Source organism: Toxotes jaculatrix, chromosome 15 (genome assembly GCF_017976425.1).
Source record: "Toxotes jaculatrix isolate fToxJac2 chromosome 15, fToxJac2.pri, whole genome shotgun sequence".
Taxonomy (NCBI): domain Eukaryota; kingdom Metazoa; phylum Chordata; class Actinopteri; family Toxotidae; genus Toxotes; species Toxotes jaculatrix.
In genome coordinates this window covers 342,042-366,895 of record NC_054408.1, presented here as the reverse complement: position 1 = coordinate 366,895, position 24,854 = coordinate 342,042, and the positions used below count along the sequence as shown (strand labels likewise).

At 46.5% G+C, this 24,854-nt stretch overlaps 1 protein-coding gene across 8 annotated transcripts in view; it reads right to left on the bottom strand.

The window, feature by feature from the left end:
• ttn.1 (titin, tandem duplicate 1) overlaps positions 1-24,854 on the bottom strand; it is a 159,046-nt gene that overhangs the window by 67,213 nt on the left and 66,979 nt on the right. For all 8 annotated transcript variants that reach the window (XM_041056637.1, XM_041056638.1, XM_041056639.1 and 5 more), the window contains 55 exons: positions 24,584-24,850; positions 24,201-24,467; positions 23,956-24,095; positions 23,741-23,867; positions 22,732-22,874; positions 21,907-22,030; positions 21,522-21,788; positions 21,173-21,270; positions 20,867-21,035; positions 20,412-20,681; positions 19,961-20,227; positions 19,596-19,874; positions 18,934-19,342; positions 17,649-17,773; positions 17,290-17,556; positions 16,836-17,105; positions 16,388-16,687; positions 15,990-16,292; positions 15,705-15,892; positions 14,694-14,808; positions 14,166-14,453; positions 13,826-13,977; positions 13,523-13,670; positions 13,202-13,379; positions 12,913-13,034; positions 12,254-12,541; positions 11,725-12,021; positions 11,419-11,605; positions 11,188-11,303; positions 10,732-11,031; positions 10,246-10,545; positions 9,641-9,746; positions 9,206-9,402; positions 8,715-9,023; positions 8,339-8,617; positions 7,718-8,017; positions 7,210-7,512; positions 6,917-7,110; positions 6,637-6,820; positions 5,965-6,267; positions 5,520-5,819; positions 5,161-5,279; positions 4,828-5,005; positions 4,353-4,637; positions 3,938-4,231; positions 3,510-3,809; positions 3,193-3,374; positions 2,860-2,989; positions 2,555-2,745; positions 1,883-2,312; positions 1,458-1,763; positions 1,071-1,252; positions 648-777; positions 288-439; positions 31-178 (listed from right to left, as the gene is read on the bottom strand). In XM_041056637.1, coding sequence (XP_040912571.1) covers positions 31-178; positions 288-439; positions 648-777; positions 1,071-1,252; positions 1,458-1,763; positions 1,883-2,312; positions 2,555-2,745; positions 2,860-2,989; positions 3,193-3,374; positions 3,510-3,809; positions 3,938-4,231; positions 4,353-4,637; positions 4,828-5,005; positions 5,161-5,279; positions 5,520-5,819; positions 5,965-6,267; positions 6,637-6,820; positions 6,917-7,110; positions 7,210-7,512; positions 7,718-8,017; positions 8,339-8,617; positions 8,715-9,023; positions 9,206-9,402; positions 9,641-9,746; positions 10,246-10,545; positions 10,732-11,031; positions 11,188-11,303; positions 11,419-11,605; positions 11,725-12,021; positions 12,254-12,541; positions 12,913-13,034; positions 13,202-13,379; positions 13,523-13,670; positions 13,826-13,977; positions 14,166-14,453; positions 14,694-14,808; positions 15,705-15,892; positions 15,990-16,292; positions 16,388-16,687; positions 16,836-17,105; positions 17,290-17,556; positions 17,649-17,773; positions 18,934-19,342; positions 19,596-19,874; positions 19,961-20,227; positions 20,412-20,681; positions 20,867-21,035; positions 21,173-21,270; positions 21,522-21,788; positions 21,907-22,030; positions 22,732-22,874; positions 23,741-23,867; positions 23,956-24,095; positions 24,201-24,467; positions 24,584-24,850 — 12,273 coding nt within the window. The remainder of the gene's footprint in view (positions 1-30; positions 179-287; positions 440-647; positions 778-1,070; positions 1,253-1,457; positions 1,764-1,882; positions 2,313-2,554; positions 2,746-2,859; positions 2,990-3,192; positions 3,375-3,509; positions 3,810-3,937; positions 4,232-4,352; positions 4,638-4,827; positions 5,006-5,160; positions 5,280-5,519; positions 5,820-5,964; positions 6,268-6,636; positions 6,821-6,916; positions 7,111-7,209; positions 7,513-7,717; positions 8,018-8,338; positions 8,618-8,714; positions 9,024-9,205; positions 9,403-9,640; positions 9,747-10,245; positions 10,546-10,731; positions 11,032-11,187; positions 11,304-11,418; positions 11,606-11,724; positions 12,022-12,253; positions 12,542-12,912; positions 13,035-13,201; positions 13,380-13,522; positions 13,671-13,825; positions 13,978-14,165; positions 14,454-14,693; positions 14,809-15,704; positions 15,893-15,989; positions 16,293-16,387; positions 16,688-16,835; positions 17,106-17,289; positions 17,557-17,648; positions 17,774-18,933; positions 19,343-19,595; positions 19,875-19,960; positions 20,228-20,411; positions 20,682-20,866; positions 21,036-21,172; positions 21,271-21,521; positions 21,789-21,906; positions 22,031-22,731; positions 22,875-23,740; positions 23,868-23,955; positions 24,096-24,200; positions 24,468-24,583; positions 24,851-24,854) is intronic.

Here is a 24,854-nt window from a genome sequence, read left to right as displayed (position 1 = left end):
GACGTGATAATGAACAGAAACCAAACATACGGATGGGATCCCTGGCTTTGGTTCTCTGGATGGTCTCGATGTACGGGCTGAACCCAAAGCGATTCTCAGCACGGATGCGGAACAGGTACTCCTGACCGTCTATGAGGTCTGGAACCACCAGGGACTGAGCAGAACAGGCTGGGTTTACCTGGAATAATGAGATCAGGGTCCGATTTACACGTGAGCAGTGACTGTGTGATATTTTGCCAATATCCATTCAGTTCAGTGTGTGTTATCCTGTAGGTGTGGGCTTGTACCTTGGTCCAGGCTTTGCCCTCCACTGTCTTCTTCTCAATGAAGTAGCTCTTCACCCTGTCGCCTCCGTCACACTCTGGGGCTTTCCAGGTGAGCCTGCAGGTTCCCCTCGTCACGTCACTCACCTTCAGGTCTCTCGGAGGTCCAGGCAGGTCTGCACATCCACACAACAGGAAATGAAAGACTAGAAGACTCAGCAGATTTCACCAGTGTGTTAAAGTGATTATCTGCAAGGAGCCTTTGACCTTTGACCTGTTACTCTTATTGTAATCATTATTCTTCAGTTCACAGCCTCGTGAGTCCACTCCACCCTGCACATCACCGGACACATGAAGCACGTGAAAAATAAAACCTTTACGTACCGAGCACGTTGACTCTGACTTTGACTACTTTGTGGCCTGCGGGACTCTCAGCGTTGATGATGTATCGGCCACTGTGGTTCAGTTTGCTGACTGGGATCACAACCACAGAGGTCGTGTCGGTGGAGTGGATCTGAGAAAAAACAGCAGCATGATATTAGACATCAGAAGTCACAATTTTATATATTTAAATAATATGAAATATCTCATCTTTTGAAGTTAGCATTCAGACTTTTCCTCTGACTCCTTACATTTCTGTCTGAGATTGTAGAACAGCCAAATTAATCTTACCCCTTCATGGGTTGTAAAAATGCCTGAGATGTGCTGACAAAGCCAAAACGTGACGTAGTTGGAGTTCTCATCACAGGTGACACATAGACTACGAATTTTGATCTGTTTAACATCTGTCACATGTCAAAGTCTGACCTCTGAGTCGACAGGCAGAGTGTGAAGTTCATTCTTCTTCTCAGTCTCAGCGGTCCCATCGAAGGTCCAGGTGACCTTAGGGACAGGTCGTCCGGTGATGGTGGCGGGAATCTTGATGGTTGTTCCTGCTCTGCAGTTCATCAGATCGTGGGCGCTCACGTCCAGAGTCAGAGTCGGCTCAACTGGAGAACAAACAAATTTTTTTTTTTAAACCAGCATGCTCTGATATGTTTATTCATATTCAGATAAAGATGATATCGTCAGTACAGAAACTGTCATGGCAAAGTTTAACTGGAAATATAAATATTATTTATGTGAAGATTAAATAACGGGGCGCTAATACTGATCCTGTTATCCAGCATTATTATTTATTTGTGAGACTCTTACTCAGGATGTCCTGAACCAGGGTGTCGGCTGTCTTGGCGGGCTCTGAGTTGCCCGCGGCATTCACGGCATAGATCCTGAACTTGCACTTTTTGCCCTCCTTCAGGTCGGGGACGGTGATTTCAGTGGATGGGTGCAGCTTGTCAGCGGGGTTCACCCTCCTCCAATCAGGAGAGCCCTCCTCGTGGACCTCAATGATGTAACCCTTGATGGGGCTACCACCATCTTTGTCAGGTGGACTCCAGGTGAGAGTGATACTGCTCTTGGTCTTGTCTTTAACCTCGGGGCTTCCAGGTGGGCTTGGAAGATCTATGGGGGGAGCACAGAGGGGTCAAAGGTTAGTATCTATATTATAAAATAACTAGCTTTCACCCTTACCATTGTGCTTAGCATAGAAGTTTTTAGGCTGTTAAAGGATTGACACTCACTGCATGGATCCACGGCGAAGCGGCACTCAGTGGCCTCACTGGGTGGTCCAACTCCTGCAGCGTTGCAGGCTGCGATCCTGAACTGGTACTCCGTACCTTCAATGAGTCTGAGCACAGTGTACTGCAGACCCTTCACCGCTGGTTTGGTGACCGGAGCTCGGTTGACACGACCCCAGTACACAGCACCGCGCTCCCTCTTCTCCAGCCAGTATCCCTGGATGGTGGAGCCACCGTTGTCCAGAGGAGGTTCCCAGGTCAGAGTCATGGTGGTTGCTGTGGCGGCAATGATCTTGGGGTTACGTGGTGGTCCAGGGAGGCCGAATGGATCCCTAAGCTGGACTTTCTCTGAGTCACAGCCATCACTAACGCCGTACTTGTTCTCAGCTTTGATCCTGAACTGGTAGGTGCCGTTCAAGTCCAGTTTGTAGACCTGACGGAGCAGAAGAAGTTTTTGTTAAAGTTTGTTCAGTGTACTCTCTTTCACATAACACAGTGTTCAAATTAAGCAATCTAGGTTTTGAATGTGAGTTAACCCTGTTGCTGAGCTCAGGAGTCAGGACAAACATCTCCCTTTGCATGACAATTAAGTTTTGTTTTTCTTTTTTTATCAGCATTAATCAATCAAAGCAGTGCATCCCACTTTAGTCTTCAGTCCCTGGAGCCTTGACTCACCCCGTATCTCCTGTCAATGAGGTTAATGGTGAGAACGTCAAAGTCAGACTTCTTTTTGCTGGCGTCTCTGCGCTCCACGATGTAGTTGGTGATTTCACTTCCTCCGTTGTCCTCTGGGGCGTCCCAGGTCAGGTAGCACGAGTCTGCCTTGATGTCTGAGACCACGATGTTCCTTGGAGGAAGAGGACGGTCTGGAAAGGCAGGTTTGGGTTAAGGTTTCAAGGTTTCAAACATTTCATATTTACTTTTAATCTAACAAAAATGCAGCTCTGTTAAACATCACATTTTTTTGGAGATGTACTTACCGAGGATCTCGACTCTAATGACATGCTGAGCTTTGCCATAGCAGTTTTCGGCCACCAGCTTGTAGCTGCCCGTGTCCTGCCTGATGGTTTCTGGGATGGCGATCTTTGTGTTCAGAGTTGTCCGGTTAACCTGTAGATTAAAAAGCTTAAGTTGTCTGCTCCTCAAACAAACCTGTCTGCAGTTAAACAGAAACATGATATAGTGATTTCACTATCGGTGAAGCTATTAGTGACCAAAACCCATATAAAAAAGCCATATAAAATGGAACAAATTGTTGGACACACAGACTAAGCAGAAGTCCAAAAGCCACGACCTGGTGAATTAATTCTCACCTCCTCAGTCTCCATTGTCATCTTCTCCTCATCAGGCTTCTCGATCACCTGGTCGTCCTTCATCCACTGGATCGTTGGCAGAGGAAGCCCCTTCACCTCCGCTGGGATGTCGATGGCTGAACCTTTCCTCACGATGATGGCGTTGCTCTTGAAGAACTTCAGGATTGTAATAACAGGAGCAACTGTGGACAACAACCTTTTGTTATTTTTTTGCTTTTGGGCAAAATTCTCATTTGTTGTTTCTTATGTCTCTAAAATTTTAAACTGATCAGACATGTATCACTTTAACAATGAGACTTTAAGAGCAAGTTTTGTACTTTCATCGTCCTGGATCTTGGCGGTTATTGGCTTGGATGCATCTCCGTCCCCGACCTCGTTCACGGCCTTGACACGGAACTGGTATTCCTGGTTCTCTGAGAGGTTCTCAATGGTCCCGCAGCACTCAGTGAAGATCTTGCGGTTGGCCACTTCAAACTCAGTGCCATCAGACCTCATCTTCTCCACATAGTACCCTCTGATTGGGCTGCCGCCATCGGTGCGCGGTGGCTGCCAGGCCAGAGTGATGGTGCTCTTACTCCTGTCAGTGTAGTGCAGCTTTTCAGGGGCAGATGGAGTACCTGTAACAATATCGGGCAGTTTGGTCAACACTGGGCAATTCTTTCATGAGGTCAACAGACCTTCTGTTTCAGAACAGTTCATAAAATGTCAGCTAATATCAGCAATAGTCATATTTCAGTGGGTTTACCTTTAGGATCCTCAGCCAAGATGGGTCCCAGGTCAGCCGGAGCGCCATCACCATACTTGTTCCGTGCAATGACCCTAAAGTCGTATTCCTCACCGGCCAGAAGGCCCTGGACATCACACTTACAAGATGCTGTCTCGATGGGCTGGCGGAAGAGTTTCATCTTGGCATCCTTCCTCAGCACCTCATAGCCAACTATGTCACTGCCACCATTGTCCAAGGGGTCGGACCAGGTTAGAGTGATGTTCTTCTTGGTCACCATGACCGTCTTCAAGTCGACCACCGGTCCAGGTACATCTGCAGAAACAGTCAGTTGGTTTTAGAAACAGTCCCCAACTACGTAAAAGGTTGTATAAACCGAATTTACGCTATTTTCACCGGTAAAAAAGATGCTAGGGTCTATTCATGTCACACTGACCCATAACGTCCACTCTGGTCTCAGCGGTCTTGGTCCCACTGCTGTTGGTGCCAGAGATCTGGTACTTTCCGTGATCCGCCCTCACAGCCTTCTTGATGAACAGCGTACTGTTCTTGCCTTCCGTCTCCACGATCATCCTCTCTTTGTCGATTTCGGCCTCATCTTTGGCCCACTTGACCTCCGGCTGGGGTCGTCCGGTCACCACAGCAGGAAGCCTCAGAGACTCACCCGCTCTGATGAGAACGCCGTTCTTCACAGATGCGTCAAAGTCCACTGCAGGAGGTTCTGAAGGGCACAGATGAGAACCATTAGAGTGAGAACTTTGCATTGAAATTTAATAAATGAAATACTTTAGTCTTGAAGTCAGCTGGGAATCAAAAAAATAAAAAATAAATAAAACATAAAATATGCAGAGGTAACGCACTATCTTGCTAACCATACCTTGTACCTGGTCTGGTAATAAAACTGTTCTTACCTTGAGGCTCTTTGACAGTGACAGGTTCGGTAATTCCAGGAGCTCCAGGACCAGCGTCGTTGACAGCAATGACACGGATATAATAATCTGCTCCCTCCGTCAGGCCTGTCACGGTGTACGTCAGCTCTTTACACCTGAACTCTGTGCTCCGAGTCCACTCCTTCTCTCCGGCCAAAACCTGTGACCAGAAAACAAGAGCTAAATATCGCAGGTTGAAGTCAAACACTTAAGATAAAGAAAAAAATCTAAAGCAGCAAGATGTATCGGTTGAAAATGGACTTTCCCAGTCCAAGTCCAAGAATGCAGTGAGGTTACTGTATGAACTTTCTGTACCTTCTCAACGTGGTATCCCAGGATGTCTCCTCCACCGTTGTACAGCGGGGGCTTCCAGGCCACGATGACGGAGTCATTCCCGGTGTCTACGATCCATGGAGTCGGGGGGCCAGGAGGCACTGAGGGGGGGGGCAGAGAATTGAATGAATTTAATATTTCAGAACACTATGCAGTTTCATACTTCTTTGTCATCTATGATCTAAATTTCATTAACCTTCGGGAAGTAAATAATTTAGTTTTACATCTGAATTCCAGGGTTTTTGGATTTTGGATTTTGGTTTTTGGCGTCGGTGTCAGCTGGATGACGCTTGCCGCCTTTTTTCTGAACGCTCTGCTGCTGCATTTTGATAAAAACTTACAAATGGCGTCCATGGTGACGATGCGGTCGGTGGGCTCGCTGAAGGGCCCGGGCCCGGCCAAGTTCTCAGCACACACTCTGAAGATGTAGGTGAGTCCCTCCATCAAGCCGGTGATCTTCACATCCAGGGAGTTGAGGAGGGCTCGGTTCACTCGGGTCCAGTGTTTGCTGTTCACCTCCTTCCTCTCGATCCAGTAGCCCAGAATAGGGCTTCCGTTGTCCTTTGGCTCGTGCCAGGAGATGTGGGCAGTGCTCGCCGTCACCTCGTGGACTCTGGGAGTGTTGGGAGCATCAGGAGGATCTAAGCAGAGAGGGAAGAAGGTGAGTGACTCAGCACCTTTTAAACATTAATGGAATGGGAGAAGGGATGTGGCGTTCCACCATCAGGTGGAGGTGGTTGAGAGCTGACGTGTGCATTTTTTATCATTTTAATGCTTTTTACTCACTGAACTGGTTCTTGGCAACCAGGGGCTCAGAGATGCAAGCTGGCCCACAGCCGTACTTGTTCTCGGCCGTGACTCTGAAGATGTACTCCTTCCCTTCGATGAGCTTGGTGACGGGGCAGCTGGTGCCCTTCAGGGTGGAGGTGACGGTGATCCAGCCGATCTCATCGTTCTTGTTGTCCTTTTTCTCCAGGATGTAGTTCAGGATCTCGCTGCCGCCATCATCCTCAGGAGGCTCCCAGTTACAGATGACAGAGGTGTTCCTTATCTCGTCAAAGGTGAAGTTGATTGGAGCGCTGGGTTTGTCTGTTGGACAAGAGCCAACATTTTATATTATTATCATTTTTGTTTTTCTTTCATTTCAATTCAGTTGACTTTAATTGTGACACAACAAATATTGTAAAGAAAAAAGTAAAAAATTTGAACAAAATTGCTGCTTTGCAATTTTAACAAAACTAAATTACACAACATAATTATAATCTCAAAGAAATGTCGTCATAAGTTACTGATTTGCATTTTGTGAAAATATTATACCTTAATTCATAAAAACTGCTGCTGTTAATTTGATTCAAAGTATAACTGATGACCACTAAACAAAACTAACTGAGGACCCCAAGCATGAGGTTCAGGTTTCAGGATAGAAACTCACGATAGATAATAAAACTAGCGTCTTACCAAGGACATTGACGAAGCAGGACGCGGTGGCAACACCGTGCGTGTTTTCCACCTTGATGGTGAAGTTTCCATGGTCGACTCTGACTGCGTCACGGATCATCAGCGCTGACTGGCCCTTCTTGGTTTGATCCAGACCCAGACGCTCACGCAATGGAGTCACAAACTCCTCCTCTGGTTCTGGAACCTGAAGGGACCAAAGTAAAAATTATAAAAAAAAAAATATCTTAAATATATGTAGACATGCATTAAGGCTCTCAGGTGTCTCTGTGAGGACACAGACCTTGCTCTTGGTCTTCCTCTTGACCACAGGGATAATCTTTTTGGTTGGCTCTTTGGTGACGTCCTCGTCATTCTTCAGCCAGGTGACTTTGGGATACGGAGACCCAGAGATGTAGGCATCGATGCGAATCTCCTCACCCTTCTTAATGCACAAACCAGACTGCACACGGGCGTGGAGCGTGACCTTTGGTTTCTCTGAAAACAGAGAGAGAGTTTTGAAATTTAGCTTGTCCTTATTTATGGTTTAAAGCTCCTTGAGATAAATAATTTAAAGGTAATTTTGGATTTTCATACCAACAGGGTCTGCCGCCTTAACAAGCTGCGTACTACGTGACGGCTCGCTGACACCTGCAGCGTTCTCAGCTCGAACCCTGAACTGATACTCCATGTCCTCCTTCAGGCCTGTCACTACGTAGGAGAAACCAGGAACCAGGCTCGGGGTGACCCTCTCATAGCGGTCGCCGTCCTTCTCAATCTTCTCCACAATGTAGCCCTGGATGGGGCAGCCGCCGTCATAGTCCGGAGCCTTCCATGTGACTGTGATGGACTTGGATGTAGGGTCGTGAGCCTCCACCTGGATGGGGGGGTCTGGTTTCTCTGTGGAATTGATATTAGCCACAGACAGTAAATGTCAGCTGTCTCCAAGTGATGGATAATTTACTGTTCTGTCAGGTCCATTTTAAAGTTTCTCAGCTCATGGACTTCAAAGTATTTGCCCAATTGTGCAGAATAAGACTGGAGTGTAGTAACTGTGTGAAGCTGTACTTGAGCTAAATGCTAATATCATAATGCTAACACTTACGTTTGATTTCCTCTGTGATGACTGGGTTCTGTAGCTCCAGATATTCTCCAGCTCCGACCTTGTTGACGGCCTTCACTCTGAAGTAATACTCACAGTTGACAAAGAGGTCTTTGACGGTGCAAGTCAGGACGTTCTCTCCCGACATGACAGGCATGTAGGTCTTCTTGGAGGCCTCGCGGCGCTCCAATGTGTAGCTCACGATAGGGGTACCGCCATCGTTCTCTGGGGCTTCCCAGCTGATCTTGCAGGAGTTTTTGGTGACATCGCTGGAGGTGATACCTTTACACTGACCGGGGAGTCCTGCAGGGTTCAGGAAGGAACCAAAAATGTGTCAGAGGAAGACTGATGCTTGTCTGTTTCTAGTAAAATACAGAAATAGTGCTTTACAGGGATGCAGGGAGGTTGTGAAGTCCTGTATTCCAAGAATTAATCTGAAACCAAATGCAAAAATGTGGTTGAAAAGTGTTTGTGGTAAACTCTGGGTAGAACATTTGAACTGGTGTACAAAAGGACGTCACTACTGGTCTTCACAAGTTCATAATGCGAAGTGTTCAAATAATATAATGTGTTCAAAGCGTGGTGTTATATTTCCCAGGCACTTTTATATGGAGGACATCCTACCGATGACTTTGACATTGACAGTCCCAGTGGCAGCTCCCAGACTGTTCTCCAGGGTGATGGCATAGGCGCCGGCATCAGCATGTGTGCACTTGAGTAGCTCCAGGTGAGCGCTGTTCATCTCCACTGTCATGGACAGCCGGTCGTCAGCCTTACACTCCACGGTATCCTTCTGCCACACCATCTTAGGAGTTGGGATTGCTCTGTAGGGGATATTCAGGTGCAGCTTCTCGCCCTCAACCACAACAACGTCCTGTGCCTCCAAATCCATAGTTGGAGCACCTTGGGACCAGCGGACAGGATTATTATTATTTAGAGTTAATTATCAGTGTTTTGACTGGACTTCAATCTCAATAAATAGAGACATGCAGATGCTTACAGTCAGGATCCTTGGTGAAGACCTTGTCTGAGATCTCAGAGGCATCGCTCACGCCAACAGAGTTGATGGCACGAACTCTAATAACATACTTCTTCTCTGGTTTGATTCCATCATCAATCCTGAACTTGAGCTCCTTGATGGGTCTGTTGTTGACCCTAAGCCACTTCAGCTCTGGGCGGGCCTCTGCCACCTCAACGTGGTAGCCGGTGATCGGGCAGCCACCGTCCTTGGCTGGGGGCTTCCAGGTGACGTTGATGTGCTCCCTGCTGGCATCGGGGATGGTCACTTCAAGAGGAGGAGATGGAGCGCCTGGAGAGAGAGGAGGACATCTGTGAATACATGTATTCTTTCTGACTGTTGATGGATATTAAGATTAACAACTTAATTAATGAATTTATCAAAAGAAACCTATGTTGTCCTAGAATTTAGTCAGGGAGATCTCTGGTACATAAAGGTCTTAAACACACAACAAATGTTTGATAGTCTCTTACTGGTTGGATCCTCAATCGTGAGGATCTCGGTGGGTTCGCTCGGATCTCCAACTCCGGCCTCGTTCTCAGCTCTGACCTGGAACTGAACCTCAGACCCTTCGTCCACATCTGTGACCTTGAACTGAGTCTGTTTGTCTGGAGTCTTGCAGCACTTCAGCCAACGAGTTCCAAGCTTCTCTTTCTTCTCAATCACATACCTGGGAAAGAAAGGGTGATTCTCTCATTCAATAGTTTTTATGTATGATGGCAAACCAGAGATTTTTGTAGATTTTTTTTTAACAGGAGTTGTCTCGCTACAGGAATGGGTCATAGCTTTTGTCCCCTTCCTCTCTGTTACTCATGGACCTAAGTCTGGATGGTAAGAAAGCTGTTGCTTCAGCTGCCTGGGTCTCATGTCAGTCTATACAATGGTTTTAAAGCAGTTCTTGGTCTTACTTGGTAATAGGTCTTCCTCCATTGCTCTTGGGAGCTTCCCATTTCAGTTCCACGTGCCTCTTGGTGACCTCCACCACTGTCAGGGCATAAGGAGGTCCAGGAGTTGCTGAAAAAAACAGGACAAACATTGATATGCAGACTAGGCAGGTTGTCTTTAGCTTCTTTTCTTTGCAGCCTTACTCAGGGGTGAAAAATTGAGATAAAATACTGTCCTGTTGATGTTGTAAATCAATTTTCCAGAGTATGGAACTAAAGGAAAGGTCATGGGGTAACTGCAGAAACGGGATCGGGACATTTTTTGGAGACCCTGACAGTAGTTTATGTGATATTTTGCGAAATGTTTGTCAGAGGAAAACTTTTGTTTGTCCGGATGGTGGTGGTAAAGATAGAGTCACTGGGTCACTAAAATGATTAGGGATCCTCGTAGTGGGAGCTGGAATATCCACATTAGAAGTCACAAAAGTTTGCTGAGTAACTGACATTATGTCAGCTGTGAACTATTTATGGATAGATGGAAACAGTCCTATTCAAGCTAAACCAGTCGCTCAGGTTTTCAAGAACAACTCCGACTAAATCTTGATGTCACATAAGTGTTGAGATCTTACTGAAAGTGTCCTTGGCGAGCACAGCATCCTCCAATTCGCAGAATTCGCTCATCCCAATGGCGTTCTCAGCAGCAACACGGAACACGTACAGCGATCCTTCGTTGAGGGGCGTCACACTGTACTTGAGCTCCTTGACGGTGGTGTCGACAGCCTGCCAGGCCTTCCGCCTCACGTCCCGTTTCTCTACCACATAGTTGGTGATGGGTGAGCCTCCATCACTGCTGGGAGCCTGCCACTTCAGGTCAGCATTGATCTTGGTGATGTTGGCCACCTCCAACCACTGAGGAGCTGATGGTGGGTCTGTTGAATGGAGAACAAGGAGTATTGGTTCTTTGTCTTAATGAATATGAACTATCCTGGATCAGAACCTTAAAGGCAGAGATATGGTTATTGAAATTATAAAAAACTAATAGCTGATTTTTTTTCAGTTTTCACAATCTCTAATTTTTTCAGAAACACCCCTGACCACAGTTTAGGTGAACTTACAAAGTCTTTCCTTGCAGACCACAGGGTCGCTGGGCTCACTGGGTTCGCTCTCGCCGGCCTTGTTGACGGCCTTGACCCTGAACGAGTACTCCTGCTTTTCCATCAGACCCTGCAGCTGGTGCTCGGTCTGAGGAATGTCCTCTGCAATCCGGATCCACTCCTCACTTCCGGTCTTCTGGAACTCAATGATGTAGCCTTCAATCTTAGCCCCGCCGTCATGCTCCGGCCGGGTCCACGCCAGCAGAGCCGAGGTCTTGGCGATGTCCCTGATGACAGGTTTACCAGGAGCCCATGGAGGATCTGAAGAAGAGTTTGGTGTTACTATAATCATCCAATTACTCTTATTCCCAGTCCTGTCATTCTTACTCCTGATGTGATATGATATGATATACAGCATGTTAGTTAAATCGTAATCTTAATAGAAGAAAACTTATGTATGTAAACTATGTCGCATACCGATGGGATCCTTGATGAGCACGGGATCAGTCTCTGCGCTTGGTTTTCCAGGTCCAGCCAGATTCTCAGCCAGAACACGGAAGCGGTACTTCTTCTTGGTGGGGAGTCCCTTCACCCTGCAGCCACACAGAAACACCATTTCTTCATTTCTTCGCAAACAAAGATCCTTCACCTTTTTGGCTGATGATTTTTCATCATTCCGTCTGTAATTTGACACGTGTGATAATTTACCTGAAAGTTGTGTCCTTGATAGGCAGTTTGTTGCATCTGATCCACTTGTCGCTCTCTGGATCAAACTTCTCAATCCAGTATCCAGTGATGGGACTGCCGCCATCCTCATCTGGCTCAAACCAGGTCAGAGTCACGGCGTCCTTGGCGATGTCAGAGGGAGTGACTCTGGTTGGAGGACCAGGAGGATCTGAACCAGATGGAAAATCATGTGATTTTTCATTGGCTATGAATATTCATCTGTGAATATTCATCTTCACAAAGGGCAATGTTTGATAGCTGGTTGGATAACAGTGTAAAACAACTTACCAAAAGAATACTTTGCAATGATTGGCACATGCTCTGCAGGTTCGCCAATACCATACTGGTTCTCAGCGCTGACCCTGAAGATGTACTCCTTCATAGCTATGAGCTTGCAGGCTTTGAAGGTGGTGTGTTTCACTGTGGCCGACAGCTTCACCCATTCCTCTTTGTCTGTCTGGCGACTCTCCACAATGTAGTTGGTGATGGGTGAGCCTCCGTCATCCCTGGGAGGGTTCCAGGCCATGACACATGACTCGTTGGTGATCTCAGAGATGTCAAAGGCGGCTGGAGGGCCGGGTTTATCTGAAGAGGAGGAGACAAACCATGAAAATAACTCAGGATTTCTATCCAGATTGGTAATGTCTCATTTTCAGGAGTAGACCACTTTGAGGCATTTGTGAAGTGGCACAAGCTAAGATGAGCTGGATACACTGAATTTGCTAACAGCATTGATACATGACTAACGATAACATCTAGGTAATGCTTTGGCTACAGGTTAGTTATCATAGGTCAGATAATAAATTTGCCACTGTACCAAGGATGTTGACATCGATGGTGGCAGTGGCGCGTCCACAGGTGTTCACCGCCTCAATGATGTAGGTGGCAGTGTCTCCTCTGGTGGTGCTGGCGATGGACAGCTTGGAGTGTCCTGGCTGGGTGTCAATGGTGATGCGGTTGTCGGCCCGTAGGACCAGGTCCGCCTTGGTCCATTTCACCCGGGGATCGGGCTTTCCTTTGACATCAGCGGGCAGCTCAATCTTGGTACCGGCCCTGGTTGTCAGACCAGCCAGCAACTTCACGTCCAGCTGAATCTCTGGAGGCTCTGTTGGAATTATAAGAGTTAATTATGAGAGTACTTTAAATTCAATTATTCCTACTTCCAATAACCCAGTACCTTATATTCCTGATTCCATTATTCCCAGTTCAGATCCCACTAACGTCCTGGGTACTATTACTCTTACACCCAATCCCATTTCTACTACTCCAAGTTTGAGTACTCTGATACCCAATGCTTATTTATTAGTACGTACTTTTCATAAAAAAAGGTTCAGTGACTAAGTTGGAAAAAGCTGAATGCAAAATGTTAATGAAAATGTTCACTCATTAAAATGTCTAACTAAAGAATAACGTTGCTCCAGTCAATTTCCAGTCAAGCTCCAACAGGATCAAGTCTGGATGAACACAGACAGCCACCTTTAGCGTCCACAGCCTGGATCTCATCGGTGGCCCTGCAGGGTCGGCTGGCTCCCAGCTTGTTGAAAGCCCTGACTCTGTATGCGTACCACTGACCCTCGATCAGGCCGGTCACCTGGAACCTGTGAGCACAAACACATACAAACTGCTATCTCACAATATACGAGACGACACAAATAACAAATGGGCCCAAGAAATCTATAACGCAAGGACACACTCAGTCTTTGTAGAAATTACTACAATTCACTTTCATAATCTCCATTTTCACTGACAAACTGCTGAGACTTACTTCAGTTCGGGGATGGGGTCACCGCATGGTTCCCACTTGTCCGTACCACGCTGACACTTGTCCACCACGTAGCCTTTGATTGGTGCACCACCATCATACTTTGGAGGCTCCCAGGACAGGAAGATTGTCTTGGCACTCTTATCACGCCACTTCAGGTTCTCGGGAGGATCGGGTACAGCTGTAGACAAAAAACATAGTGAACATACGACTCTGGATATTTGCAGTAAAAACTTCTAATCTCCATAACCAATTGTTCTCAAAGACACATTTTCTTTTTTCTAGCTCTGATGAAGTTGCCTCCGCCTCACTTCAAATACTCACTGGCAGGAGAGGAGACATTAACGGGCTCATCGATGTAGGCCGGCTCTCCAGGCCCACACTTGTTGCAGGCAGTTACACTGAACAGATACTCCTTTCCTTCAATTACATCCGTTACGGTGTGCTCCAGGTCCAGAACGCCAGTAGCCACCTGGAAAAAAAACATCACAGTGTTTAAGAAACTTCACAGTGAAGAACTTTGTTTTCAATAACCCTTTGAGTTTCTATGTAATCATGCCACTGCTAGAGATCACTGTGTGTTCTGTTAGAAAAAGGTTTAAGTCGTAGCCTGAGGTTCTGATGTACCTTGGCCCAGGTCTTACGAGACACTTCTCTCTTCTCAATCTGGTAGTGGGTGACTGGACTTCCTCCATCGTGCTCCGGAGCCTCCCACATCAGGTGGACGTGGTGTCGTGTCACCTCAGCCACTTTGAAGTCCTTGGGAGCACTGGGGCATGCTAGGAAAATAAAGGTCCCAAGAAAGAAATCAGTTTACACTGTGAGAAGGTTGCCAGTCTTCAGATTTATCAAATTAGTTTCTGGATGTCAAACATCTTTGTACCAAAAGTAAATCACTTTCCACATTTGCTTTCACTACATATGATTATGAAACGTATATTCTAAGACGCAGAAAAACTGTTATTACCGATGACATTGACTTCAATCTCTCCAGAGACAGAAGAAACGTCATTCTCCAGATGCAGGGTGTAGGTGCCTTTGTCTGGACGTACGCTCGGTGTGACCGTCAGCTCCGTGTATGTGGGCTTCGTCACCATAGAGACACGCTCATCCTCGGTAGTGAGCTCCTTCTCACCAAAGGTCCACTTGGCAACAGGGGTCGGGTATCCGGTGATCGGGACTCTGATGGTGAGAGGCTGAGGGACAATCACTTCCAGGCCGTTCCTAAAGGCACTGAGGTCAAAGGTCGGACCGACTGCAGAGAAAGAAAAATATTTCAGATTTAGTGTCGTTTAGAGAGAACTTTGTTCAAAAAGAGGCTGGTTAAAAATTTATACTGCCATCTAGTAGGCTGTTTTGGTGCCTCAGAGGAACCAAACATAATATTTAATCCTGACAAAGGAAGTAAGAATGGAGGGCAGTTTTTGGAATATGCACCAAGTCAGCAACTTTTATAGGAATGAAGGGAATGCCATCTTTATCTGTGGTCTCGTACCATGAGGGTCGTCAGCGAGCAGTGGTCCAAGCTGCTCGGCTGGATCGGAGATGCCAGCAGCGTTCTCAGCACAAACTCTGTAGAGGTACTTCTGTCCAGGTTTCAAACCAGACACCTACAGGGAACAAGAAAACAGTAACGTCAACAGTCAGATCCTACTGAGCGGCTAAGACTCAGAGTTGTCAGACGAAAGGTGAAAAAGTGAATGATTAAATACATAGAAGATAAAATTCATCAGGGGACGGAATCATGTTGAGAAATCAGGGGTGTGCCGTCAGAACAAGCAAGGCAGCAATTTGAATGATAGCAAAGTGGAAGCGATATCTGTCCTCATCTCAGACCAGCACTCTGTCCCATAAACATCTGATCTATCTGTCTGCCTTCATCTTGTAATTTACTGCCCTCTTGTGGCCATGGTAGGCTATTATCTCTGGAAGCTCGGTTGACTACCAGCAGTCTTTCATTTCTGTCATTTTTGTGGGCGTGGCCATGTCCTTTTGACAAAGCTGGGGCTTGTTAAATAGGACTGATCAGCGCTGTATTGGACAATTGCACATTGTGGATAATCCTGGGATCTTTGATGGGGGACTCACTGTAGTTAGAAACAGACAGGTGTGACTGTCTTGTCTTGATTCAGCTTCTACTGTCCTGAGATCAGTTATGATATTGCACAAATTATTATACACATTATTATTGTACATGCATGTACCATACACCCAAGGCTTTTAATTCATTTGAGTTATAATATTAATATCTTTTCCTGTCTGTTAATCAAGGCGCAGAATTCTCTGAGCAAGGACAGTTTAAAGGAATAATCTTAATACTTCCACAGCCCTGAAGGTGAAGGTGAAGATGTCCAGTGCAGCAAGATGCAGGAGAGAGACATGGACAGAGAGCTCAGGAAAGACAGGCAGCACTATACATTTCCCACGCCACTGTGGGAAATGTTAGTACGCCACGAAGAGAATAAAAATGCCAGGAGAAGGTTCAGTTCTTTGATGAACTCCATACCCGGTAGGAGAGGTCTGGGCACAGCCTGGCATTGCAGCGGAGCCACTTGTCAGTGCCTTCGTCACATTTCTCGATGATGTAGCCGGTGATCATGCTGCCACCATTGCTGGTGGGCGTCTCCCAAGTCAATGTGACCGCTGACTTGATTTGGTCGCTGAAGTTCAGGTTCAGCGGTGGGCTTGGCCTCTCTGCACCCGCAACACAAAAGGTCCAATGAAATTACATTCTTTGATCCTTTTTAAAGGCATCGGAAGAATAACACTTGAAGTGCTGGCTTTCACTCACCAATGGGATCCATGATCTTGACAGGGTTTGTGGCGGTGCTGGGCCTGCCAATGCCTGCCTTGTTCTCTGCTCGGACTCTGAAGATGTACTCCTTGTTCTCCACCACGTCATTCAACGTGGCCGAACGGTCGTTTGCACCACAGACCATGGCTGCCTCCCACTTCACCGAGGTCCTGTCACGGAGCTCAATCACGTAGGCGGTGATCTCGGAGCCGCCGTCAAACTGGGGAGGCTCCCAGGTGACAGTGGCGCCAAACCTGTTCACATTGGCTACTGCAACGTTTTCTGGAGCATCAGGAACATCTGATGGTTGAAACGAACCATTTTAAGGATTTGGTATCGATTAAAATCTGGAAATGGTATGTGAATAAAACTGGGGACCTTTGGGCTTTGCTTACCAAACTTGTTCTTGGCCTGGACAGCATCTTCTGTGGCAACAAGAGGTCCACTGCCGACTCTGTTTCGGGCACAGACTCTAAACAGGTACATGGAGTCCTTCTGGAGGCTGCTGACACAGTATTCTGGAGTATCGGCGCGATCTGTTGCTAGAGTCCACGTCTTACGTTTCACGTCACGTCTTTCCACAACATAAGCAATGATCTTGCTTCCACCATCGCTCTCAGGCTCCTCCCAGGCCAAACTGACCTCACCGTCAGCGGTGTCGACCACTCTCAGGTTCTTGACAGGTCCCGGGACATCTGAAAACAAGAGCATTGGAATAAAAAAAAACTCTCTTGACATCCACAGACACCACTCGAACACAGATTCTAGGTAGGAGAGGTCTGGGAACAGACATAGCCATTTAGTCATCCAAACATCCATCAATGATTTAATCCCCAGACTCACCAATCACATCTAGGGTGATGAATGCTTCTCCTTCGCCATGCTTGTTCTTGATGACCACTTTGTACCGGCCCTGGTCCTCCTTGGTGGGGCTCTTAAGGCGGTACTCGGTCTTGTCGGTAGAGGTGTCGATGTTCTGGATGGGCAGACTAGTACCCTCAAAGAACCACTCGGCATCAGCACGGGGGTAAGCATCATAGGGCACACTCATGACGAAGGGTTTACCCGCATCTGTCACCAGATTCTGGTCGGTGGTTTTGATCTTGGGAACAGCTGCAGAGGAGATAAAACAATTTACCAGGAAATTGTGTATGTAGGAAGTATTTTGTAACCAGATACATTTTTGTGAACCTAATATCTCTCAAATCTTGTTGGTTCTTTTGTCTCTTCAGCTTTCCCTCAGAAAACTGGACTCTGGCTGCATAAATCCATCACAAGGTAGATTTGTGTGACTCACCTGCCAGTTCCAGCTTGGCTCGGGCATCCTTGTCTTTGGCCACAATCCTGTACTCTCCCTGGTCTCGGGGTCTGATCTCACAGACCTGCAGTCTGTGGACTTTACCCTCACTAATCATCTGGTATTTGTCCCCCTGGACGATGATCATATTGTTCCTCATCCACTTCACTTCCACTCTGTCCTTGTTGAGCTCCACCTCGAACACAATGTCTGAGCCCGGAGGTTCAAACATGTCCTGGGGAGGTCTGACAATCTCTACTGGGGTCTCTGCAGGATAGAGAATCACCATCATACATCAGACAAGAGTCAATTCACCTGTGTTGCTTTTGAAAAAAGACAAAGGGACGTGAAGAGGTTACCTTCAACAAAGAGTCTTGCTCTGGTCCTTCTCTCATCTACACCACAGGCGTATTCACATTCATCATCAGGTCTGCACACCTTGATGATCAGTCTGCATGTCTTTCCTTCCATTTCCATGTGATATCTGGAAAAAAACACAATACAAAGGTAAAATGAAAGTTGCCATCATAGAACTATGAAGAAAATCAGAGCAGGTACTTGCTTGCCCTTGCCCTGCTCATCATAATGTGAATCTCTATTTAGTTGGCCTTCCCATCTGCTTCCACCTAGTGGTGGACTGGTGTGGAAATGGAGCATGGGAAACTACTGCAACCTGCAGGAGTTTGTTCCTTTATAATTTGTACAATTTGTGAATGATCAAAATCATTTTAACGACTTGTGATCATGTCACAAGTTCAAAAAAGTAGATTTTGCATATTTCATAATTCTGCAAAATCTAATTACAGGCCTGTGGAAACATTTTTTCAATGTATCTGTCCTTAGTGAAAGTGAAGTCTAGGATTGTTCATTTAGTACTAAGCTGTACCTAAAACCCATCCTTTGTACAAGTCTGCCCACATTCTTTCAGGTTGTAAAACTCTCCCCAGAGTTGTTGTAAGGAAATAAGGATTATACCTTGTGGTCATTTAAAACAGACATCCCCTAAAGTGAAATGACATCTGTAACTGTTGATCTGGAAAGACCTTAGCTAACCTGGGAGTGAACCCCAGTTAATTGTCCTGAGTGCTTACAGTAGGTGTGCTAACAGATCTTTCCTAGAATGAACTGTTTATCTAAAACTGCTGATCTGGAAATATCTTAGATGGCCTGGGAGTGAACCCCATTTGGTTGTCCTGACTGTTTACATTTGGTGTGACCATAAGACATCCTTTATTGTCTCTCATGCTGGGAAAGGTATTTATGGCATACTGACTACAGGTATAAAGGATCGTGCTGGACAGCACTCTTCAGACAACACTGCAGAACACACTGTGAACTGTATGTCTTGTCTCCATGCTGCATGACATTAAAAGACTTGACTCAAAACACCCAGTCTGAGTTTCCTTTTGCAGGATTAGACCCTCACATTGTTTTCACAGGCCCCTCAGACTTGGAACCCTAATAATGAGAATAAAAACAACAGGACTTCAGAAGTAAGTGATGTTGCTTGGACTCCTAAAAGACACAACTTCAGATGCCCCAAATTCTCAGGAATGTGACTGAGGTGATCCTAGTGGTAACTGCTGTCCTGTGTAAATTAGAAAACATCTAAAACCAATTTTTGGTGAAACCGGACCGTGGTACCTGGGTCCTTCTCTGATCTCTCGTCCGTTCCTGTACCACTTGACGACAGCCTTCTCCTTGCTCAGCTTGCAAGTGAACTCAGCGTCCTCAAACTCGGTGATGGTCTGGTCTTTGAGCTGTGCGGTGAAGTCCGTCGGCGCCTCGCTGATGATCAGCTCTGCTGCACACTTGTCGTCTCCAACCACGGCGGTGTACTCCCCCTCATCGTCCATGATGCAGTCCTTGATGGTCAAGGTGTGTTTTAGGTTGTCAGCTCTGTAGACGATACGTTTGCTGAACGTCACCTCCTGGCCAGCCTTCAGCCACCTCACCGTCACCTCGGGCCGGTTCACTTTACAAATGAAGCTGATGGTTTTCTTCTCCTGGGTCTCTATGTCCTCGATGGGCTCCAGGAACTTCAGCTTCTCCTCTGTGGAGTCACACGGTGAACACAGTTAATATTCCATACAAAACAAATGTAACCCTATCTTAGGTAACGTAGGCCTGAGCTAACATTAGAGTTGCTAACACTGAATGAGGCTTTAACTAAAGTAACCTGCAACTCCACAAACTCATGTAGCACTAAGTTAATACTGTAGGCAGTAAGCTAACAAGCTGGACATCCTAATGTTAGCATACATCTCTAAGATCAAATCTGCGTGTGGTAAAAACGCATCATTTACCTGCGACTTTAGCGCTGGCGGTGCACTTGGCCTGCTCTCCTCTATGATTGGTCAGGCTGATGGTGTAGCTGGCCTCATCAGCCTTCTGGGCATCTCTGATCCTCAGGGAGAAGACGTTGTCCCTCTGAGCCATCATGTACTTGCTGCTCTCAAATATGGTCTCCTCATTCCTCAGCCACTTGGCCTTCGCTCCCTCCGTGTTCGTCTCGCAGTTGAACACAATTTCGCTTCCCTCCTTCACCTCGGTGTCTTTAATCGGCGTGATGATCCTCAGTTTTTCTGGAATAAGATACAGATTTACTCAAACCAAACCTTTCCCTGGAATGACCAAAAAAAGACACAGAAGAAGAAAATAAGAGTCTTACCAATCACAAACAGATCAGCTGAGGCTTTAACGCTGCCAATGTGAGCAACGTAGCCTCCCTCGTCCTTCAGTTCACAGTTTTTCACAATAAGAGCCCTTCTCTTTCCTTCGCTGATGATGGTGTACTTGTCCCCGGCGTCGACTTCCTTGTCACCTCTGAACCATTTCACCTCGTAGGTTTCTTTGGAGACAGAGCAGGCGAACTCTGCTTTCTCACCCTCCACCACCTCCTGGTTCTGAGGACGGGCAATGAACTCTGCCGCCAATTCTGGGAAGAAGAAGAAGAAGAAGAAGAGGACGGAAAGGAAAGGGGAGGAAAAAGCATTAAAGTGGTTAATTAGCTTTGTAAGAAAAGATTTCAGCCAATAAATCGGCTAAAAACATTTCCTCTCAGCTTCACAGAGCTTTAACTATCAGGATGTAACCATTTCATATTTCTTCTGTTTTCTTACCGTTGAGTTTGAGGGTGGCAGACGTCTTGACAGTGGGACTCAGCCTGCAGTTGTACTCTCCGGCATCCTCCATCCTCAGATCCTGGATGATCAGGATCCTCTTGCGCCCGTCCATGATCTGCTCGTAGCGGCCGCCCTCTGGCAGCTCTTCATCTCCTCGGTACCAGATGACCTCAGCGCCGGCCTTCGACACCTCACAGATCATCTTCACACTGTCTGTCTCCGTCCCCTCCACGTTGGACAGGTTCTTGGTGAACCTGGCTGCCTCCTCTGTGAAGAAACACAGGAAAAGCAGTTAACGTACGCTAAGAAGACGTGCCCTGAGTTTTGACTGTCATGCATGCTCTGCCGCCTGCTTGCACCCAGAGGATTTCTTTGTATAATTTTCCAATAAATTATTGTGAAATGTTGGAAATGCTGTTCAAAAGAAATCAAATAATGAGAACGCTGCTCACCGATGACAGTGAGCATGCCGGAGGTCTTGGAGGTTCTGGCATCACATTCGTACTCAGCCTCATCGTCGAACACCGACTTGTGGACGATGAGGATCCTCTGGACTCCCTTAGCGATGATCTCGTACTTCTTTCCTTTCCTGATCTCGCTGCCGTCCTTGAACCAGCGAACCTGGTGTGAGAGAAATTAGATTTTATTTTTCAGGAACAGTCAGGTCGATCATTTCATTGAATTCTGTCCAGCTGTTAAACCAGAACTTAAAGATCTGCTCTGACTGATCTCTGGTCTGGTCTCTGATCTGGTCTCACCTTGGCGGACTCGCGGGACACTTCACATTCAAACTTGGCAGATTCCTTTTCTCTGACCTCCACGTCCTGCAGAGGCTTTGTAAACTCCACATGAGGAGCTGTGGACAAAAAGACGACGCAGTCAACCGTTCAGTCCAACATTCATCCAGGCATCCAGAGAATAAGTCATATCTTTTCTCGGTGGTGGTGGTTTGTACTATTATGTACTATTTTTTTTTAATTAACAGAAATATCTTAATGACTGTGACTTTATAAACTCACAGCTTTGGTTTTAGGGCTAGATACAGTTGACATTTTTATTTAAAGTCCAACATAAAAAGGTTAAATAACAGAAAAGTTTGGTCCTCACGTGTAACCTCCAGGAAACAGGAAGTCTTGAACTCTTTGGCATCACATGTGTACATCTTGGCGTCGTCCGGAGCGCAGCTGTGGATGACCAGCGCTCTCTTGCGGCCGTCAGCAATCGTGTCGTACTTCTTGGTCTTTCTTATCTCCTGGCCTTCTCTGAACCATCGTACCTCTGCGTTCTCTCTGGAAACTTCACACTCCAGTGTGGTGGTGGCTTCCTCCTCGACCGTCTGGTCCTCCAGAGGCTTTGTGAACTCCACCGGCGGCTCTGAACACACACACAAAAGAAAACAAAGACTAAACATGGGGCAAACAACCAAAAGCTGCTGTTCCGGGTGTCTGAGCCGGTGATGCGTTCACTGCCCTCGTACGCCTGAACATCTCACCTCTGACAATGAGCTGCGCCTGAGTCTGGAAGTCTTTAGCTGTCAGTTTGACCTCGCCGGCCTCCGACAGCTTCACATCTCTGACAGTCAGAGCATGAACCCGACCTGCCACACGAGTCTTTACCTGCAGGGACAGAAACACCTTTATCACCTGCTGCTGTTCTGCTGTTCACACAGAAACAGAAAACAGAAAATGACAAACACAAGTGGAGTAAATGTGGATTTTCAGTTATTTTTTTTTTATCATTTGTTTTGGATTTATTAAACAGAAATCTGTGAAATGAACAGAACGCTCTGGAATCAGCAGGAAGATTTTTCACATTTTTATTTAAAAAACGTTTTTGGGGCGTTTTGCAGTCCGATGCCCCCTGTGGCTCTGTGGGGGATGGTGGGCGGTCTGTGTGGTACAGATAACAGGAGCTGCTCTGCTATCTCTGCTTATTTTTAGCTGCAGCAGTGTCTCAGGGCTCCACACAGTGAAAACACACATTAAAACTTCACCCACCACTAAGGATCTTCCCTAACCTTTAGATGTAACTAAAAAAGAAAACAGGTGACACATGATTATGAAATTATTTTAAAGTAATTAACAATTTTTTTTTCACTAAAATGACATCTCTGTGCTGATGTGTTTTACAGCGTGTGAGCTCTCAGTCAGTAAGAGTGGAAACAGTTCTAACTGAATCCATGAAATGATCCATCTCCACTTTCTCCACTCGGTTTTCTCGCAGAACTCACGTCACGTCACCGACAGATTCATTTCCTATCTGTCGGTGACGTGACGTGAGTTCAGTCCCATCGACAGGATCGCATGATGCGACTCACCCGCTCACTGGCCTCCATCTTCTGTCCTCCCAGCAACCACTCCACTGCGATGCCTTCGTACGACAGCTCACACTCAAAGGTCGCCGTCTCTCCGGCGGTCACCGTCACGTCCTTCAGAGGACGCATCAGCCCGATGGACCGAGCTGAAGAACAAGAAGAAGAAGACATGGTTAAAGGGACCAGCGGACACCTGTTGGACCGATGTCCTGACCTGATCTGAGGTTTGAGTCGTGTCAGGAGGTTTGTGAAGCAGCAGAAGTGGCGTCGCTGCTCCTCCAATCAGAGAGCAGACTCTCGCTTTAGATAAAGTCAGAAGTGTTAAAAATAACCACAGGAGCTGATTGGCTGAGGACTGGCAGACACATGACACTGTGGAATGTGAAAGAATGAAGGTCTTAGTTCCTGTTTAGCTGCTGCTGCTTTTGGTTTCAGTGTAAAGTTTAAAAACTTTAAAAAAGTTTTTCCGTTAAAGTTCTGGTGAAGTTTTACAGGATGAGCTGTGAGACGTGAGGTGATGGAGACGGAGATAATAAACCTGACAAACAGTGTTCACAGTGTGTTCAGTTTAAATCTGCTCTGACAAACACTGAAGGAGGTTTGCAACCAAAACAAAATGACAGTCTGTGTGTCAGGATCAGAAATAATCTGAATTATTCAGATGGGACAGAAAAAGTGTTTGGGATGATTTTCTGAGGAAACTTTGATTATTTTAAAATATCTAAAATACTTTTATGTATAGAAAACCAGAAAAACTGTTTCTCATATCAAATTTACAACAAATTAAAATACAAAAAAAAATCTGACAATTAAACTTTTGACAAATCAATATATCAGGTCAAAACCACCAGTGAACAGTGAAATTCTGGATTTTTATTTAGAAGAATCAGGATGCGTTTTTCCATCTTTCCTGTAAAAAACTGTCTCTGTCTGGGAACAGCAGTCACAGCCTCAGAAGCCTAAAGAGATGAACGGCTTTGACACATGAATAAAAGCATCACCGTGTCCTCACCTTTCACTCTGAGCTGAGCGTTGGATTTGGCGTTGGCTGCAGAGAAGTCCACACCCCCTGCCATGTCCATTCGGACATTATAGAGGATCAGCATGTGTCTGGTTCCTTCCTCTTTAATCTCAACATCCTGAAAGAAAAGAGGGACGTTTCGTTCAAAACTCCAAACCTGTGTTTTTATTTAACTCAGTGTGGTTTACAGATGAAACCAGACTCACAGCAGACTGGTGCAAAGCTTCTCCCTTCAGTTTCCAGTTCCCGTGGACGTCCTCCTCTGAAATCTCAGTCTCAAACTTGGCCGTCTCCGTCTCTGTGACCTCAACACTGTACAGTGGACGAACCACCTTGATGTCACGCTCTGCGGGAGGGATGCAGACCAGGGGGAAAAAAAACAGTCTTAGTCACGGTCTCAACAAGTGCGACCGATTTGACAGCCAGAAATCTGGCTATTCGGAGGTTTTACCTTCAATGTTGAGGTTTGCAGTGGTTTTGTCTGAGCCACAGTCGCAGGTGTACTCTCCGATGTTCGCCTTCTCCGCCTTCCTGACGGTCAGGATGCGCTTCTTGCCGTCTGCGCTGATGGCGATGTTTTTGGAGGGAGTGATCTCCTTCCCGTCCTTGAACCATTTGACGTCGGCAATGGCCTTGCTCAGTTCACAGACCAGCTTCACCTCGTCCTTCTCCACGGCCGTGTAGTTCTGCAGCTTGGTGGTGAAGTACAGGTCGCCCTCTGCAGGGAAATGAGATGATCTCACGTTAAAAATGGGGAAATGGGGAATTTCCATGTGACCAAACGTGACACGAGCCAAACAGGTTTCCTGAAAATGCTTTCGAAGTGACGCTTACCGATGACGGTGAGCATGGCGGTGACGGACTTGTCCATGGCCTCCACTTTGATCATGGATGTGTCGTCGATGGTGACCTCCTTGAAGGCCAGCGTGTGGATCTTTTCGTGATCCATCATGTGCACCACCTTGCTGGGGAGCAGACGGACGTCGTTTTTGTACCAGACCACTGGGATCTTGTCGTGCGACAGTTCAACGCTGAACTCGGCTGTCTCGCGCTCCTTCACCGTCACGTCCTTAATTGGTTTGACAAACTCCAGACGAATACCTGC